We start from the raw sequence: 14737 nt of genomic DNA, 5'->3' as shown, positions 1-14737 counted from the left end.
TCCCAGGGTCCTGGGATGGAGCTCCACATGGGGCTCTCTGCTCAGCAGGGAGCCTGCTTCCTCCTCTCTCTCTCTGCCTGCCTCTCTGCCTACTTGTGATCTCTGTCTGTCAAATAAATAAATAAATAAAATCTTTTAAAAAATAGAAATAATAATAACGTCCACCTCATAAGCTGGCTGCTAGAGAAAAATGAGTTAATACCCACAAAGGCACTTAAAGGGAACCTTCTACCCGGTAAGCACCCTATGCATGTTGGAAGGTGCTGTGACGGATGAATAAACTGAGGCTCAAAGCGGGGAAGCCATTTGCCCAGATCCTGGGCTGGGCAGCCTGGCTCCTTAGGCCACACCGGGAGCTACCATGCTGCACCCTGAAGTTCAGCTCCCCCCCGGAGCGTCCAGCCCCCAGCAGTGCTCAGGGGAACAGTGGTTTCCTCTGACCTCATCCAAGTCCACATGCACATAAGCGAAAGAAAGCCACATCCAACCTGTACATTTATTTACAAGGCACAAGCTGAGAGCAGGTGGGGGACGATGGCTTTCCCACTCCTCCGGGGTCTGCTGACCCCATGATTTGAGGCCATGAGTGACCCTGAGGATGAGGGCCCACTGTGGCTGGGCTGGGCCCGCCTGGCCCTCAGGCAAGCTCGGGGGTGGTCTCCTTGTCCCCCAGGCCTCTCCCCGCCCCCTCCGCCAGGCCTGGGCTGGGCGTCCTTCTCTCACACCGAGTTCCTGTGTGTTGGTGGTCGTCAGGAAGGTGGGCGGGGGGGCCGGCCGGGCCAGCTGGTGTGTGCTAGGCCTTATCTGTTGGGAGTGGGGAGGCGGGCGGGGGCATGGAGGTCCTCTTTCACAAAGCCTGCTCTGTCTCCCCTGGCAGCTGGGCCTCAGGAACTGGCCTTGCTGCCTTCCTGCCCCAGCAAGGGCCTCCCATCCACAACCGCAGAAGCCCCACATGCTGGGACCCCCAGTCTTCCCGTTCCAGCTAGGAGCAAGCCCAAGCCAGGGATGCCCCAGGTGAGGCCAAGCAGGAGTCACCAGGGCAGCAATTTCCAAAAGGGGGAGCCGGGGAGGGAACAAGGGCCTGTGGCATCTGGGCTGTGGCTGATGGGCCGGGAGCTCTGTCTGGGGAGGCATTAGCAGGATCGATTCAGGCCACATCTGAGGCGGCTCATGTCGGGGAAGCAGTCGCTGTGCGGGGTCATGGGGAGCCCCGAGCCTCCCAGCCTGGCGCAGCCTTGTCCTAGCCAGCCCACCCTGGGGATCTGGCACGTCTGCTCTGGCCTTCTGGGCTGTGTGGCCTCAGCCCTGGCCGCTGTGCGGCTGCGTCCAGGCTTCAGCCGCTCCTGGGGCTCAGACCCCCAGAGCCATGAGTGCTCCTGAGCTGCTGATCTTCTTGAAGCGGTTCGCAGCACTGACAGCAATGAAGTTTTTCTGAGGAAGGAGGAAGAAGGATCCCGGTCAGCCTCGGGGCGCAGAAAAACTGGCGCAGCTGAGCGCCTCCTAAGCTCTCCTTCATTCTCCAAGGGCCAGATGCTGGGGAGGGTGCAGTGCCCAAAATGGCCACAGGAGGTGCTATGACACCATGGCTTCAGGACTCCTTCCTTCATTCCACAGGTAGGGCAGCCAGACCTGAGCACCTCTCTGCTCTAGATGCTCCAATGGTTCCTATTTCGCTCCAACTAAAACGCAAGCCCCTTGCCCTGGCCAACAAGTCCCTCCACCCCCTGCCTCCCATTCCTCTCTGACTTCATCTCCCTTCACCCCTTGCCCATCCCACTCCAGCCTTACTGGCCTCCTACTTTTTCGTCATATTTGGCCAACCGTGCTTGTGCCTCAGGGCCTTTGCACAGGCTGTTGCCTCTTCCTGGAACACTCTCCCTCCACTACCAGCATGGCTCACTCCTCATCTCCTTCAGGTTTTTTGTTCACATGTTCTTTCTCAGTGGGCCCTTCCTGACCACCCTATTTAGAAGTGCAACCTCTCTCCTGGCACTCCTGACCATGCTTATTTCTTTCCAGAGCACTTCCTTAACCCTTTTCCATAACTCCCTACCCTCTATCCAAAGTAAGTCCACAAAGACTAAAATCCTTGTCTCTTTTGTACACTCCCAGTGCCTAGGAGGAATAGATGCTCAATAAATATTTGTAAAATGAAGGGAAAGGGCCAGTGATGGGGTCAGAGATCTTTCCCTGTGCCTGAGCCTCAAACGGACACCCCTCCCCAGGGTGGAGGGTCACCGATCCAGGACAGGAACCAGCCCAGGACAAAGAGAAAAGCCAACCCTGTTTTCCAGACAGGGCTAGGCCTGGTCCATAGGAACTGCCAATGCAGGGCTAGTGGGGCCTGGGATCTGCCAGGAGCTCTTCCTGCCGGCAGCCCCTCCCGCCACCCCACCCCATCCAGTGGTACCTTCCAGCGCCTCTTCATGAGGTATTTCTTAAGCAAGATCTGGGACTTAAGGCGTCGGTTACAGCGCTTGGCTTTCTCTGCCAGATTGTTGAGCCAGGGGTGGGCGAGGCACTGGGCAGCGCTCATCCGGGCCCTGTGGGAGGGGGCAGTGTGGTGAGGGCGGGCAGCATGCCTGGGAAGCACCAGAACGCAGAGGGCCCCGGCCTTCTTCCTGCCCTGCCAGCACACACCTGCACAATCACACACACACACACACACACACACACACTGGAGTTGCACACATGGGGTCTGTGTCCTCAAGTGAGCCTCACCTCTGGTCCTTGACAATGAGGTTGGAGACAAAGTCTTTGGCCTCATCAGACACGGCCTCAAAGGTTTCCTCATCAAAGTACCAGTTGGCAGAGAGAACATTGTTTAGGGTCTCTGTGTCATCGTCTCCCAGGAAGGGGGAGAGGCCGCTCAGCCTGGAGAGGGAGGATGTCAGGAGGCAGGGAGGTGAGATTAGAGACACTGTGTCACCTCTGGGGCTTCAAGGGATGGAGGCAGATTCTAGGAGGCAGCACCATGTGCTGAAAAGACCCCCAGGCTCTTGAGTGGGACAGACCTGGGTTTGATTCTGGTTGGGTGACCTTAGGCAAGTCACTTCCCCTATCTGAGCCTCACTCTTCTCATCTGTAAAATGGGCAGCTTCCCAGGGTTACAGTGAAGAAGAGGGATGAAAAGGGAACAAAAATGTCTGCTGCTCCTCTGCCCCCAACCAGATCATCAAGGATCTGCTGTCTAGGAACACTGACTAGGACACTATGCCTTCAGGGCCCTTCACTTCTCCATCTACAAAATGGGTACAAAGTTCCCCTTTCCTGGCTCTCCTCAGCATGCCCTCTCCCAGCAAAACCCTGATTGAGGGAGCAGGGGCATGGAACCCACCTCACCAGGACCCCAAGTCCAATTTTGGTCTCGGCTGCCCCCCCCATGTGTCCCCACCACAGAGATGCCATATTCCCTCAGGACTCACAGCATATAGGTGATGACCCCCATACTCCACATGTCTGTCTTATCAGAGATTTGGTCATAATTCACCACCTCAGGTGACAGAAACTCTGGGGTCCCAAAATTCACCTTTAGCTTCTCATTGGGATTATACCTGAGGGCGAGAGCAAGAGCTCAGAGCGCAACCCCCAGCCCGTTCACCACACCCTCTGCACCTCCCCTGTCCCCCGCCCACCTCAGAGGCTTGCCCTGCCCTCCCCACCCACCGACAGGGTACCTCCGTGCCAGGCCAAAATCAATGATCTTCACCAAATGGCCCGTGGTGTTGACGCACAGGATGTTCTCTGGCTGAGGAGAAGGGGGTGGCCCAGATTGACCTCTGACCCAACTCACTCTGCCTCCCCACCCAGGTCCACCCAAGTCCCAGGCTCTCTGGGCAGCCTTTCAGAGACCCCCAGACCTGCCTGCTCCAGGCACAGACGAGGACCCTGACGCCCTGAGAGGGTAGGAATCGTCCTCTCCTGGCTCCTTGTTCCTCCCACTGGTGTCTAACTGAGTAAGGACTCAGTCCAGACTCCTGGGAATCCAGGAGTCACAGGTCAGTTTGAGAATGACGTTCCTGAGAGGCCAGTCCCTTCCTGCTTTGGGCCTCCAGGTAACACAGGGACACAGGACTAATCTGATGTTGCAAGGCAGAAGCATTTTAAGTAGTTAACCATGGTTAAAAGGCAGGAGACTTTGCACAACAAGCCTGCCTTCCTAATCTTCAGCACCTCCCAAAACCCCAGAAACCCTAGCTACGTGGCCACACGGCACCTGGTGTGTGTCGCTACTGTCCCCTGAGCCGGGTGCTGGGCCCCAGAAAGGTCCCTCTGGGGGAACGAGACAGACTCAGGCCTCCTTCTGGAGGACACAAGACTTCCTGAGGAGCCCTGGGAAGGGTCTTACGGCCATAGTTCACCCAACTTCCTTGACCATAAGACCTTTTTTGTTGAGAAATGTATTGCTATCCTGAAAAAACACATTTTAGAATAAAGAGGCTTAAGACAGCTTCTACCCAGGACGCTGTGTTTTAACTGGGGACCCTGCTCTGGCTTTCACAGGCCAATGGCAAGCTTCCAACACTGTGGGCAGATACCAGCTCCGTCTAGAATCTCTGGAGTCACCCTACACTTTCCTTTCCCTGTCTCCTACCCCCTCCCACATCAGCAAATCAGGTTGGCCCCATTTTCAGAACGTACCCATCGTCTGGCCACCTCCCTTCCCTCTGCCGTGGCCACTGGTGCCAGCCCCCACCGCCTCTGCCCTTGGTCATGACAACGGACTCCTAGATTCCCTGCCGTGAAGCTGTCCCATGGAAACCCCTCTCTTTACCCTCCTGGCTTCCTCATGTGTCCGTGGGGATGCTACCTGCACACCTGGCCCGTGGGCCGTCAGAAGGCATACGCCCCGAACAGCTCCGACCCGGAGCCAGCACAGAGCCGGCGTGGGCCAGCCCCGGGGCCTGCTTCCGCCCCAAGGTTCCAGCCCTTGCCCACTTCTTCAAGTTCACCTTGTCTGTCTCCCCATTCCTCTCACGGGCTTCTCATCACACTCATCGTGGTTTAAGAGGACCTATTGTAGGAATGCCTGTTTCTGCCACTGACCTGGAGGCTCCAGGGGACAGGGTGTGTCCTTCGTCATCCCTACAGTGACACCCGTGCCCAGCACAGCGTGCAGCCACAGAGGGGGTGGCTGAGCACAGCAGAGGAGTGTGATACCCATTTATCAGAGGAATGAACCCAAGTACTAGCCAGGAGGCCAGTGGGTGGTAACCCCCCCCTCAGTGTCCAGACTGCGGCTTCACCACTGGCCCGGCCACCGTCCTGGAGGCATGAGCCCCCCACACTGCCGCTGCTCCCACCTACCCCATAGGGCGGCTGGCTGCCCACCCCAGGCAGCTGCCACCTTATGCGTAAGATGGACCGAATGTGTAAGGCCTTCGGGCTCTCCCTGACGGGCTCCGTGCAAGGCACCGAGCAAGGTCAGAGGAGGGACAGAAATACTCTTTCATGGAACGATTTTCCTAGTGCCTAGCTCACGTAGGTTGCTGCTATATCACACGGCTTTGTTTTCCAGACTCCTCTTCTAGAACCTAAGTTCCTCAAGGGCAGGCATCTTCGTCTACTTTGCTCATTGCTGGGTCTCCAGCACCTCGAGCACTGCCTGACGTGAAGTAGGCCCCCGACAGCTCCTTGCGGGACACAGGAACCAACGCTCAGAGCGCCTGGGAGGGGCCAGCCCCACTTAAGCAACCCTTAGCGAGCTGTAGGCGTGAGATGCCGGGCTTGGGGCTCCCAGGACAGAGGGCATGTGCTCAGGACTCCGCTACAAGTCCCTGAGAGCTGGGACCAAGTCTTGTTTCCTCTCTGTTGGATCCCTGGCTCCTGGTACTTCGGGAAGTCTCAATATACCCTTTGGGATCTGCAGCTAGAAGGATAGAGGGAGGGAGAGGCCGGATGGGAGGGAGGCGGGACCACTCCTGAGCCCCCCCGGGAGGCCCCAGTACCTTGAGGTCCAGGTGCAGGACCCGCATCTTGTGCATGAAGAGAATGCCGTCGCAGATCTGCCTGACAAAGACCATGGTGTCCACCTCGGTCAGATGATAGTCCTCATCCACGATCCTTTCGAAGAGCTCGCCGCCCTCGATGCTGTGTGCACAGACCCCTCTGCAGGCTTGCTTCCGGGCTGGCTGGCACCCCCACCCGGCCCCCTGCCCCACGGCCAGCACTCACTACTCCATGAACAGGACTATCTCGTGCGACGTCTCGATGGCCGCGTACAACTGAATCAGGTTGCGGTGGTTTAGCTGGTTCATCACCTCGATCTCGAGCATCACCATTTCCTGGGCACCGGGGAAGCCAGGGCCACCAGCTGAGTGTCCCTGCTCCCTGCCCTGCCCCCTCTGTACCTCTGCCCTGGATCGGACCCGTCAGGCCCGGCCAGGACCCCCCCGCTGGGCCCCCTCCTTGCCGGCCTCTCTGTCTCCCATCTCTCCCCACCTGGAGCCCGTGTCCTTGTACCCTGGTCATTCTGGCCAGGACACTGTTCCTTGGCCAGTTCTTCCCTTCTCTTCCCGACTGGATACTGGGGTGCCCGAGGGCCAGTCCTCCACTCACTGCTCTCCCGACTGCACTCTCTCCCTGGGCTTTCTCCTCAAGTCCCAGGACGTGGCCGATCCCTGCGAAGGTGACTGATTCCCAAATACACATGTCCACCTCTGAGCACACCCTTGAACTGCAGGCACCCACAGCTCCCATGGCCTATTGGCCATTCCCCTCGGACGGCTAAGACACTTCCTGCATCTCTCAGGTCCACATGAAACCCTTGCCACGGCTTCCACCCCACCGCTGAGCTGTCCTCAGCTTGCCTGTTGGCAAGAGGGCCTGCCCCCTCGCCCAGGTGTGTAGGACCCCAAGCCAGGAGCCGTCCCAGATTCCTCCCATTCCCATATCCAGGCTTGGGAAATCCCTGTAGAGTTCAAATCCAGGAACTTCTCACCAGCTCCACCACCACTGTCTTCCTGACCTGAGCTGCCTTTATTTGTCATTTTGAGAAAGGGTGAATGCCAGCTGTCACAGCGGTAGCTTGAAGTCAGCCGTGGTAGGAATGTGGATACCAGGGGAATTGCCAAATGCTACAGATCGGGCCTCTCACCCCTGCCCATCCCCTTAGCGCCGAGCATCACATCACTGCACCAATTTTTCCATTTTGCCCATGATGCTGCTCCTTCATTCACATCTCACTTCCTCAGACAGGGCTGACCTCACCACCCTATCCTCGAGGCTCCCATCGGCCCCCATGCTCTCTGTACCCTCCCTGGCTCTATTCTGCTTCCTGGCACGGCTCAGGTCCTGACGTCACCCTTCCTGTGTGCGTCGTGCTGAGCTCTCTGCCCCCGTCTTGAGCGTGTCGGCCCCGGGCAGGCAGGGACTCCGACAATTCACTGCCCCTTCACGAGCCCCTAGGGCAGCGAACGGCCCAGAAAAAGTACTCACTAATTCATTCATCAAGAGCTGACTCCAGGGGCACCTGGGTCACCGCACCTTGAACAAGCACTGCCCTCGGCCTCCTCTGAACTAGGCCCAGGCCAAGTGTGGAGGCACAGCTCTAGACCAGGCCTGATTACCTGGGCACCCCCTGAGGGCAGAAACCATATTCACTTCATTTTGGGACACCTGCCCAACCCCTACACACTGTGCCCAGCGCAGGGCCTGCCTGGCCCAGAGCCTGTGCTCATCAGTGTTTTCTGGATTGAACCAAACAGAAGGCAGGAACGTCCTGAGCCTAGAAGGGGAATTTCCAAGGATAAGTTCACCAACTGAGGTGTCTTGTTTATGGGTGGGGGCTTCAGGTCCCTGTGACAGGGTTGTCCGTCTGTCCATCTGTCTATCTGAGTGACATCCTCAGAGCATCAAGGTTCACACACCAAGCCCCTGGTGCAGACATATGGGCAGAGGGAGGTAAGAGGTACCCACTCAAAGAACTCCCTCTCCTTCCCGTGTAACCCTACTGCCCCCCAGCCCCTACTACCTTGTCTTTGGGTGTCTGCTTCTTGATGACCTTGGCTGCCAACTTGAGGCCTGTGGCTTTCTCTGTGCAGGTACAGACTGCTCCAAACTTGCCACTGAGGAGAGAAGAGTTTGGGAGTGAGGGGGTTCCCAGGGGCCCAGGGCTGAAGTAGGGGGCCTGTAGTCTGCTCCTGTCTGGGTCCCCCTCTGTGAGCTGGGACACCTGCTCCGGTCTAAGTCAGGAGCTCTATGGCAGGAACAGTGGCTGAACCACACCAACCATGGCCACAGGACGGGTAGACTCATCCACAGGCAGGCCCCTGACAGCTCACAGCCTTGTAGTAAGCATGGGCCTTAGGGCTCTGGGTCCCAGGGGAAGGCACCTGGAGGGCTTTTTTGAAACACTTTGAGGGGATCTGGGTGGTGCATGAAACTGAAACAGATGGGAAAATGCTGTTGGTTTCCTACGGGAAATACTGAACGATGAGCGGTGCGTCTGTGTGAGAGACAGAGTCATGAGTGCGAATCATCCCGTGTGACAGCTTGCGTACAAGGGAGTAAGTAACCATGCAGAAGTAATTGTGTCCACGTAGATGGTGTCCAGTTGGGGTGTGTCTGGGCCTTGCACAAGAAAGAGGTGAGGCCCTGGGGCTTGACGCTGTCCTGCCTACACGCCAGGGGCTCGGGTCCCAGATCTCACCCGCCCAGAGCCTCCTTGGAGTTCAGGCTGAATTGACTGTTGACATTCCCGGGCCTCAGCTCCACGATGCGGTGGGGAAAGGGGGCTGGGGGAGGCGGACAGTCATCTGTGAAGAGAGAGCAGGGCCATCACAGTCAGTGCCAGGGGCAGGGGACGAGGCGCCCCAGCACCACGCCCTCCTGCCTGGCCGGGGGCCCATCCAGGGAAGTTCACCAAGTGATACCTGGGGGACAGCTGGCTCCAGGATAGGGGCTAGGGGGCCCAGTTTCCAGTTCCAGCTCTGCCACCAACACACAAAATGGCCTTGGGACTCTGTCAGAGGGGGCTCAGCGTCTCCTGGCACAACAATGGGGACAGCTGATTGGACTTCTCAGACCCTCCCACATGATACATGTGAAGTCTCCATCCCAAGCTTTCTGCATTTCCATTAAAGAAAAAAAAAAAAGGAGGGGAGGGGGGCAGGATAATGGTGGAATGTGATGCCTGAATGATGGGGTAGGTGACAGGATCTGCCTACCATCCCCTCCAATTACACCACAAGCTGGCCTGTTCTCTGGAATGGCTGCCCAACCTGGGCAAGGCCCAAGGGCGGGGGCGGGGGGGGGGGGCAGGGGAGGAGACCGGGACCCGAGATGTTTGGTAGGGAGAGGCTGCCACCTAGCGGCAACCACGGGGAACAGCGGGCCCTGGCGGCTCGCAGGCTGAGTCATCGGGAATGGAAACCTCTTTATAAATAGCAAGAGGCAGCAGGGAAGCAGGGCTGGTGATAAATCTGACAGCCCTCGGAGGTTGTTCAGGTCCCGTCACCCCAAGGATGTGATTTCTGGAGGGGGCGGGGCAAAAGTCTCTGCTGCTGCCTGGGGGAGGAGGCAAGGCTCCTGGCTGCCGCCCAGCCGCCAGGCCCTCCCACCCTGTCTGGGTGGCACTGTGCCGCTGACCGGGCAGGCTGGCTGGGCTTCCAGGGCACCTCAGTCTGGAGGAGGGGGGTGTCAGGACACTCTGGGCTCTTCTGACCCCATCTCACCCCACCCCCAGCCCTGCCGCACCCCCACCCAGACCTTTTCCCTATGCACTTGATCCCCAAGCTTTCTCATGCTTGGTGGCTCCTGCTGCCCGCTGGATAAATCACCAAACCACCCAGCCCCTTGTCTGATCACCAGTTAAGGCCACTCCACGGTCCTGCCCCATCTCACGTGCCCGGCTTCCTTTGTCACTGCTCCCATACAGGCACCTGTGCTCCTCAGCTCATGAACCTTCTATGGCTCGCCACCCACTCCAGGATGCCCTTTAACTACCAAAGCCTGGCCTTTGAGCCCTTCTACAGACTGACTTCAAATTCCACTGTCTAGAGAGTTAGTGCTCCTCCAAAACCTGTCTGATTTTTTTTTTTTCAAAACCCCTTTATAGGCAAAGTAGAAGTAAGTCAACAGTGAACTCTGAAGTGGGTCTATTTGGACAGGTTCAAATCCTGTCCTAGCTGTGGATTTGGGGAACTCACTCCATTTCTCTTTCCCTGAGCCTCCATTTCCCCATCTATCAAAAGGGACTAGGAACTTATACTTCTTAGAGTTGTGCATGGCTCAGAGCCAGCACAGTCCTCTAAACAGGGAGACATGGGGATACCTGGGGAGCCCCCTTCCCTCCCCAGCTCCCACCTGCCCCTGGCCTACCCAAAATCTGGAAGCAGTCCTCCTCCCTGGCTGTGAGACAGAGGGCCTGCCCCACCTCCGATTTCTCCGAGGGAACAGCCTGGAACTCGATCCCCCTCGAGGTGTCCCCTTGCACCTTAGCCTGGCCAGCCTGGCCTGGAGCCTTCTCTCCTGCTTCCTTCTGGCTGTCTGCCAGGACGTTCTTCCCTCCTTCTGCTACCTTGGCTGGCCCGGGATCCGTGGGGCCGGGGGTCACAGGCACCCCTTCAAAGATGAGCTCCGATGCATCACTCAGGGGCTTCTTAGCAGGCAGATCCTCAGGCCTAGAATGTGAGAACCCAGAGGTGATGCCTTCAATGACCACAGCATTGTTTCTGCTTCCGGGAAGCCTCTTCTGCAATCTGGAGCTGATACAACCACCCCCCCAAACCCTGTCCCTACTGCCACCCCAAATGCACTTCATACGAAATCAAGGGATGTTAATAATAACATGCATGACATGGGGGGGGTTATGGGGGTAGGAGAAGAATAAATGAAACAAGATGGGATTGGGAGGGAGACAAACCATAAGTGACTCTTAATCTCACAAAACAAACTGAGGGTTGCTGGGGAGGGGGGTTGGGAGAGGGGGGTGGGGTTATGGACATTGGGGAGGGTATGTGCTATGGTGAGTGCTGTGAAGTGTGTAAACCTGGCGATTCACAGACCTGTACCCCTGGGGATAAAAATACATTATATGTTTATAAAAAATAAAAATTTTAAAATTTTAAAAAATACCAGGCATGTCTGTGGTCATTCTCTTGACAATCGATGCATTAATACATCATTAATATCTACTAATAGGATTGTTGTTTTGGTTAATCATGAGGTGGCTACAGTTAGATTATGGAGCTCTTGATTCATACAAACTGGGAATGCAACTGATTAATCAGTGATACCAATGTATTAATTGATATTAATACATAATTCAGCCTGATACAGGTCTAGTATCATGGTTTACAATATATCGCTAATATCACTCACATGATTAGCATTCAGGTACGTCTAACAGATTGCCTCATAAGACTGGTGCTATATTATGGTTAGGAAAGCATTAGTAATGTTCTATCAATCTGATGATTAGCCATGTTTCATATTATAGTAAGAAGAACGGAGATCTTTTCCTCCCGAAATCTCAGTCCTGCCCTCGGCTAGAACCAAGTTCAAAGTGTAAGGGAGACTTTCGCCTCCAGATGCTTCATGAAGAGATCTTCAAGGACCTCTCTGTTTTGACATTCCAGGTGTCTGTCAACTATCACCAAGTCCTGGTTTCTGCAGGGGCACAACGTAGGAGAGCCAATGCCCAGGACAGATGCTAAACATCAGAACTACCCAATCTAGCACGGAACACAGTGGCAATGAGGTCGAGACAGAGCAGCTAAATGCATCTGCTGCAGACAGAGCCTCAGACCCCTCCCCACCGCCCGACGGGAGACATTCACCTGGAGATGACGGCAGGGCAGCTGGGACTGTGCAGAAAAGCGGGCGAGCCCCTCCTGGCCCCTGCTTGGCCCTCCACTGCCTTCTTGTGTACCTTGGGCTCTCTGGGGCCCTCCTGCTTGGCATCGGGCTTCTCGACGCTGGCCTCGGCTGTCGCCGTCTGCTGGGGCAGGGCTGCTGGCTGCCCAGCACTGCCCTCCGCAGGCCCCGCACCCAGGTTGCCTTCTCCCTCGGGCCCCGGGCTGCTGCTTGAGGGTTGGCCCACCGCACCATCCTCTTTCTTTAGGGCAGCGGCTTTGTCGTCTTTCTTCGTGGTGGGTGGATCAGGCTCTTTCTTTGGATGTGGGGTCCCAGGTTCTTTCTTTGCATCTGGGGGGCCAGCTTCTCCCTTTGGGTCTGAGGTGCCAGTTTCTTTCTTTTCATCTGGGGGCCCAGGACCTTTCTTTGGATCGGGTGGGCCAGACTCTTTCTCTGTAGCCGGAGGTCCTTCACCTGCTGTACCTTTAGGTGTCTCGTCTGCAAAGGAAGTGGGACCCCAATCAGGATTCTCCCTCCTCCCCCAGCCAGGCTGACCAGAGACCAGCTCTGGGCCCAAGTCCCCACCTAGGCAGCAGCTTGTGAATGTTTATCCCACTGAGGCTCTGGGGCCATTCCATGGGCTGCTGAGGGTCTTGGACGCCCTCGTGGGAGGCTCCGGGTCCTCAAATGCACCTTGATGCCCCCACCATCGCTTGCCCTAAGTGTGTGAGTGCCCTGCACAAGGCTCCTCATTTCCCCAGTCTCTCCGGGGAGGGCTTCATGTCGGCCCTCGACCCAGCCCAACTTTACCCAGAGATCATCCTCATTTCTGAGTCCTTCGTGTGCCATACAAAAAGGCCTGGGGCACAGAACTCCCGCTGAGGAATGGGCCCGGCCCTGAGTCAAACACCCCTTCCCAGGCTCCTCCCTCTGCCTCCTGCCCCAGCTTGGCACCTGTTGGTGGGCTCTGGAGTCCCAGCTCCACTGCTCCGTTTTCTGTCGCCATGAGGTAGGGAGGCGTGTGCTGCTGTTTGTCTAACTCAGGTCTTTCTAGCTGCAGAAAGAAGAGTGAGGTGTGTCAGGCTGTCAGATTCTCTTCTTGTCTGGCTGAGCGGAGCCAGGGCCCAGCTGATTGAGGGGAGAGAGAGGTACCTGGAGCAGCGAGGGGCAACCTGGTGGCCGCCTGACTTGCAGCGGCTGCCCAGGAGCACTCCTGGGGCAGTTGTAAGGGATTGGCCTGGGTGGGCAGAGGCGGGGGCAGGGGTGCGGGCAGGGGAGGCGGGGACGGAGGAGAGGATCTCTTACACCAGGGGCCATGCAGCTCGGACTGCCACCACCTGTCACTCTTGGCCCCCGTTCAGAGGACACGGCATTCTTCCCACAGACTGATGGAGGGGGGAGAGTAGTGTTAGAACAAGCAGGAAGAGAAAAGGGAGGGGGCCACTGGGCCCCCGAGGGAGCAGCCTATCCCCAGGCCTCCCCCGGTATCACTGGCTTGGACGGGATCGGGCAGGGGGCCTGGCCCAAGAGGAGCTCCCCGGCAGGGCCAGAGGACAAGAGCATGCTTAGTCTGGACGCCGGCTCTGCCCACCTGCGCGCCATGACTCCTGGGGTTGCCCAGAAGCTGGTGAGAGCCACGCAGGCCCCAGGGATAATCCCTCTGACCCCACTGCCCAGCTCTGTGCCCGTGATCCCTGCTCTTGACCTCCGGACCTGCTTGGGGGCATCTTTGTCCCAGGGGCATTTGCTCAACATATCCATGGACCTGAAAGCCTTTTCTTTTAAAAATGAATTTTTGTTGGGCTCCTGGGGAGACAGAGGCTGGCCTGCTTTGAAGGGGAGGGTGCTGGTGGAAAGTCTTTTCCGAGAATCCTCCACCATAGTGGGGACCTGGGGGCTACGCAAGCCCGAGGTGATCAAGCTGAGGTGGGATGGGGAGAGGTGTGAGCCAAAGAGCCTTCCATCCTGCAGGTGCTGCCAGCCCAGAGCCTGTCTCTGAGGGAGGCCTTGAGAACTGGCTTTGGCTGAGTGCTCTGGAAACAGCTCTGCAGGGAGCGTCTGGGTTCAGGGCCTCCACGGGAACTCTACCTCTCATGTGGAGCCCACCACCCCTGCCCCCAGAGGGAGGGAGGCAGAAATGACCGGAGAAAGCAGCGAGTCTGAGCAAAGGAAAATTACGTAGCTGTGAACAAGACTGAGGATGCCGGGAGTGAAAGGATACAAGGCAACCTGCAAAAGGGGGGGGGGGGGGGTAAGCCATGTGCAGAGCAGCAAGTAGAATATGCTATTTCATTGGGCAAAAGGGGGTAGTAGGTACAATAATACATAAACTTGTACCTTACACACATAAGAATTTCTTTCAGATGATAAGCAAGAGACTGAGGAACGGGGGTGGGAGCGAGCTGTCACGGCACACCCTTTTCCTTTTTTTAAATTTGCACCATGAAGTATGTGAATGGAATACTGTTTGAAATGAATGAGGTTTTTTTGTAAGTGAGCAAATGTTGAGCTTGTCGGTGTTAGAGGCTAGTAAAAATCAATGTTAGGGTCCCTTCCCCAATCTTTTTTTTTTTTTTTTTTTGGATTTTTTTTTTTTTTTAAGATTTTATTTATTTATTTGACAGAGAGAGATCACAAGCAGATGGAGAGGCAAGCAGAGAGAGAGAGAGAAGCAGGCTACCTGCTGAGCAGAGAGCCCGATACGGGACTCGATCCCAGGACCCTGAGATCATGACCTGAGCCGGGGTCCCTTCCCCAATCTTGATGCCCTTCTTGGCCTTCCTCACCTCTGGTTCTCTCCTTCTGGGTCCAGGTGACAGTCTGCCTCTCCTGGGGAGCAAAAATACCAATGAACGCCAGTCTAGTATTTGCTCCAAGTGTTCTTAGGTAGATTCACTCATGTGAATTTCAGAACAACCCATTGAGGTAGGTTCTACTACAG

The 14737-nt window shown here is 56.6% G+C and overlaps 1 protein-coding gene across 1 annotated transcript; it reads right to left on the bottom strand.

Annotated features, from left to right (window-relative positions):
- Positions 1-477: 477 nt before the first annotated feature.
- MYLK2 (myosin light chain kinase 2) lies at positions 478-12802 on the bottom strand. Its single transcript, XM_059407950.1, has 13 exons — positions 12751-12802; positions 12217-12294; positions 11781-12108; positions 10321-10622; positions 8651-8756; positions 7973-8066; positions 6175-6284; positions 5949-6090; positions 3678-3748; positions 3426-3554; positions 2722-2874; positions 2411-2543; positions 478-1431 (listed from the first exon to the last, which is right to left on the bottom strand). Exons 1-13 carry the CDS (start codon positions 12800-12802, stop codon positions 1351-1353), a joined length of 1779 nt encoding a protein of 592 aa, XP_059263933.1. The 3' UTR covers positions 478-1350.
- Between the last annotated feature and the right edge of the window lie 1935 nt (positions 12803-14737).

This window comes from Mustela nigripes, chromosome 7 (assembly GCF_022355385.1).
Source record: "Mustela nigripes isolate SB6536 chromosome 7, MUSNIG.SB6536, whole genome shotgun sequence".
In the NCBI taxonomy this organism is placed as follows: domain Eukaryota; kingdom Metazoa; phylum Chordata; class Mammalia; order Carnivora; family Mustelidae; genus Mustela; species Mustela nigripes.
This window is presented reverse-complemented; position numbering and strand designations above follow the sequence as displayed.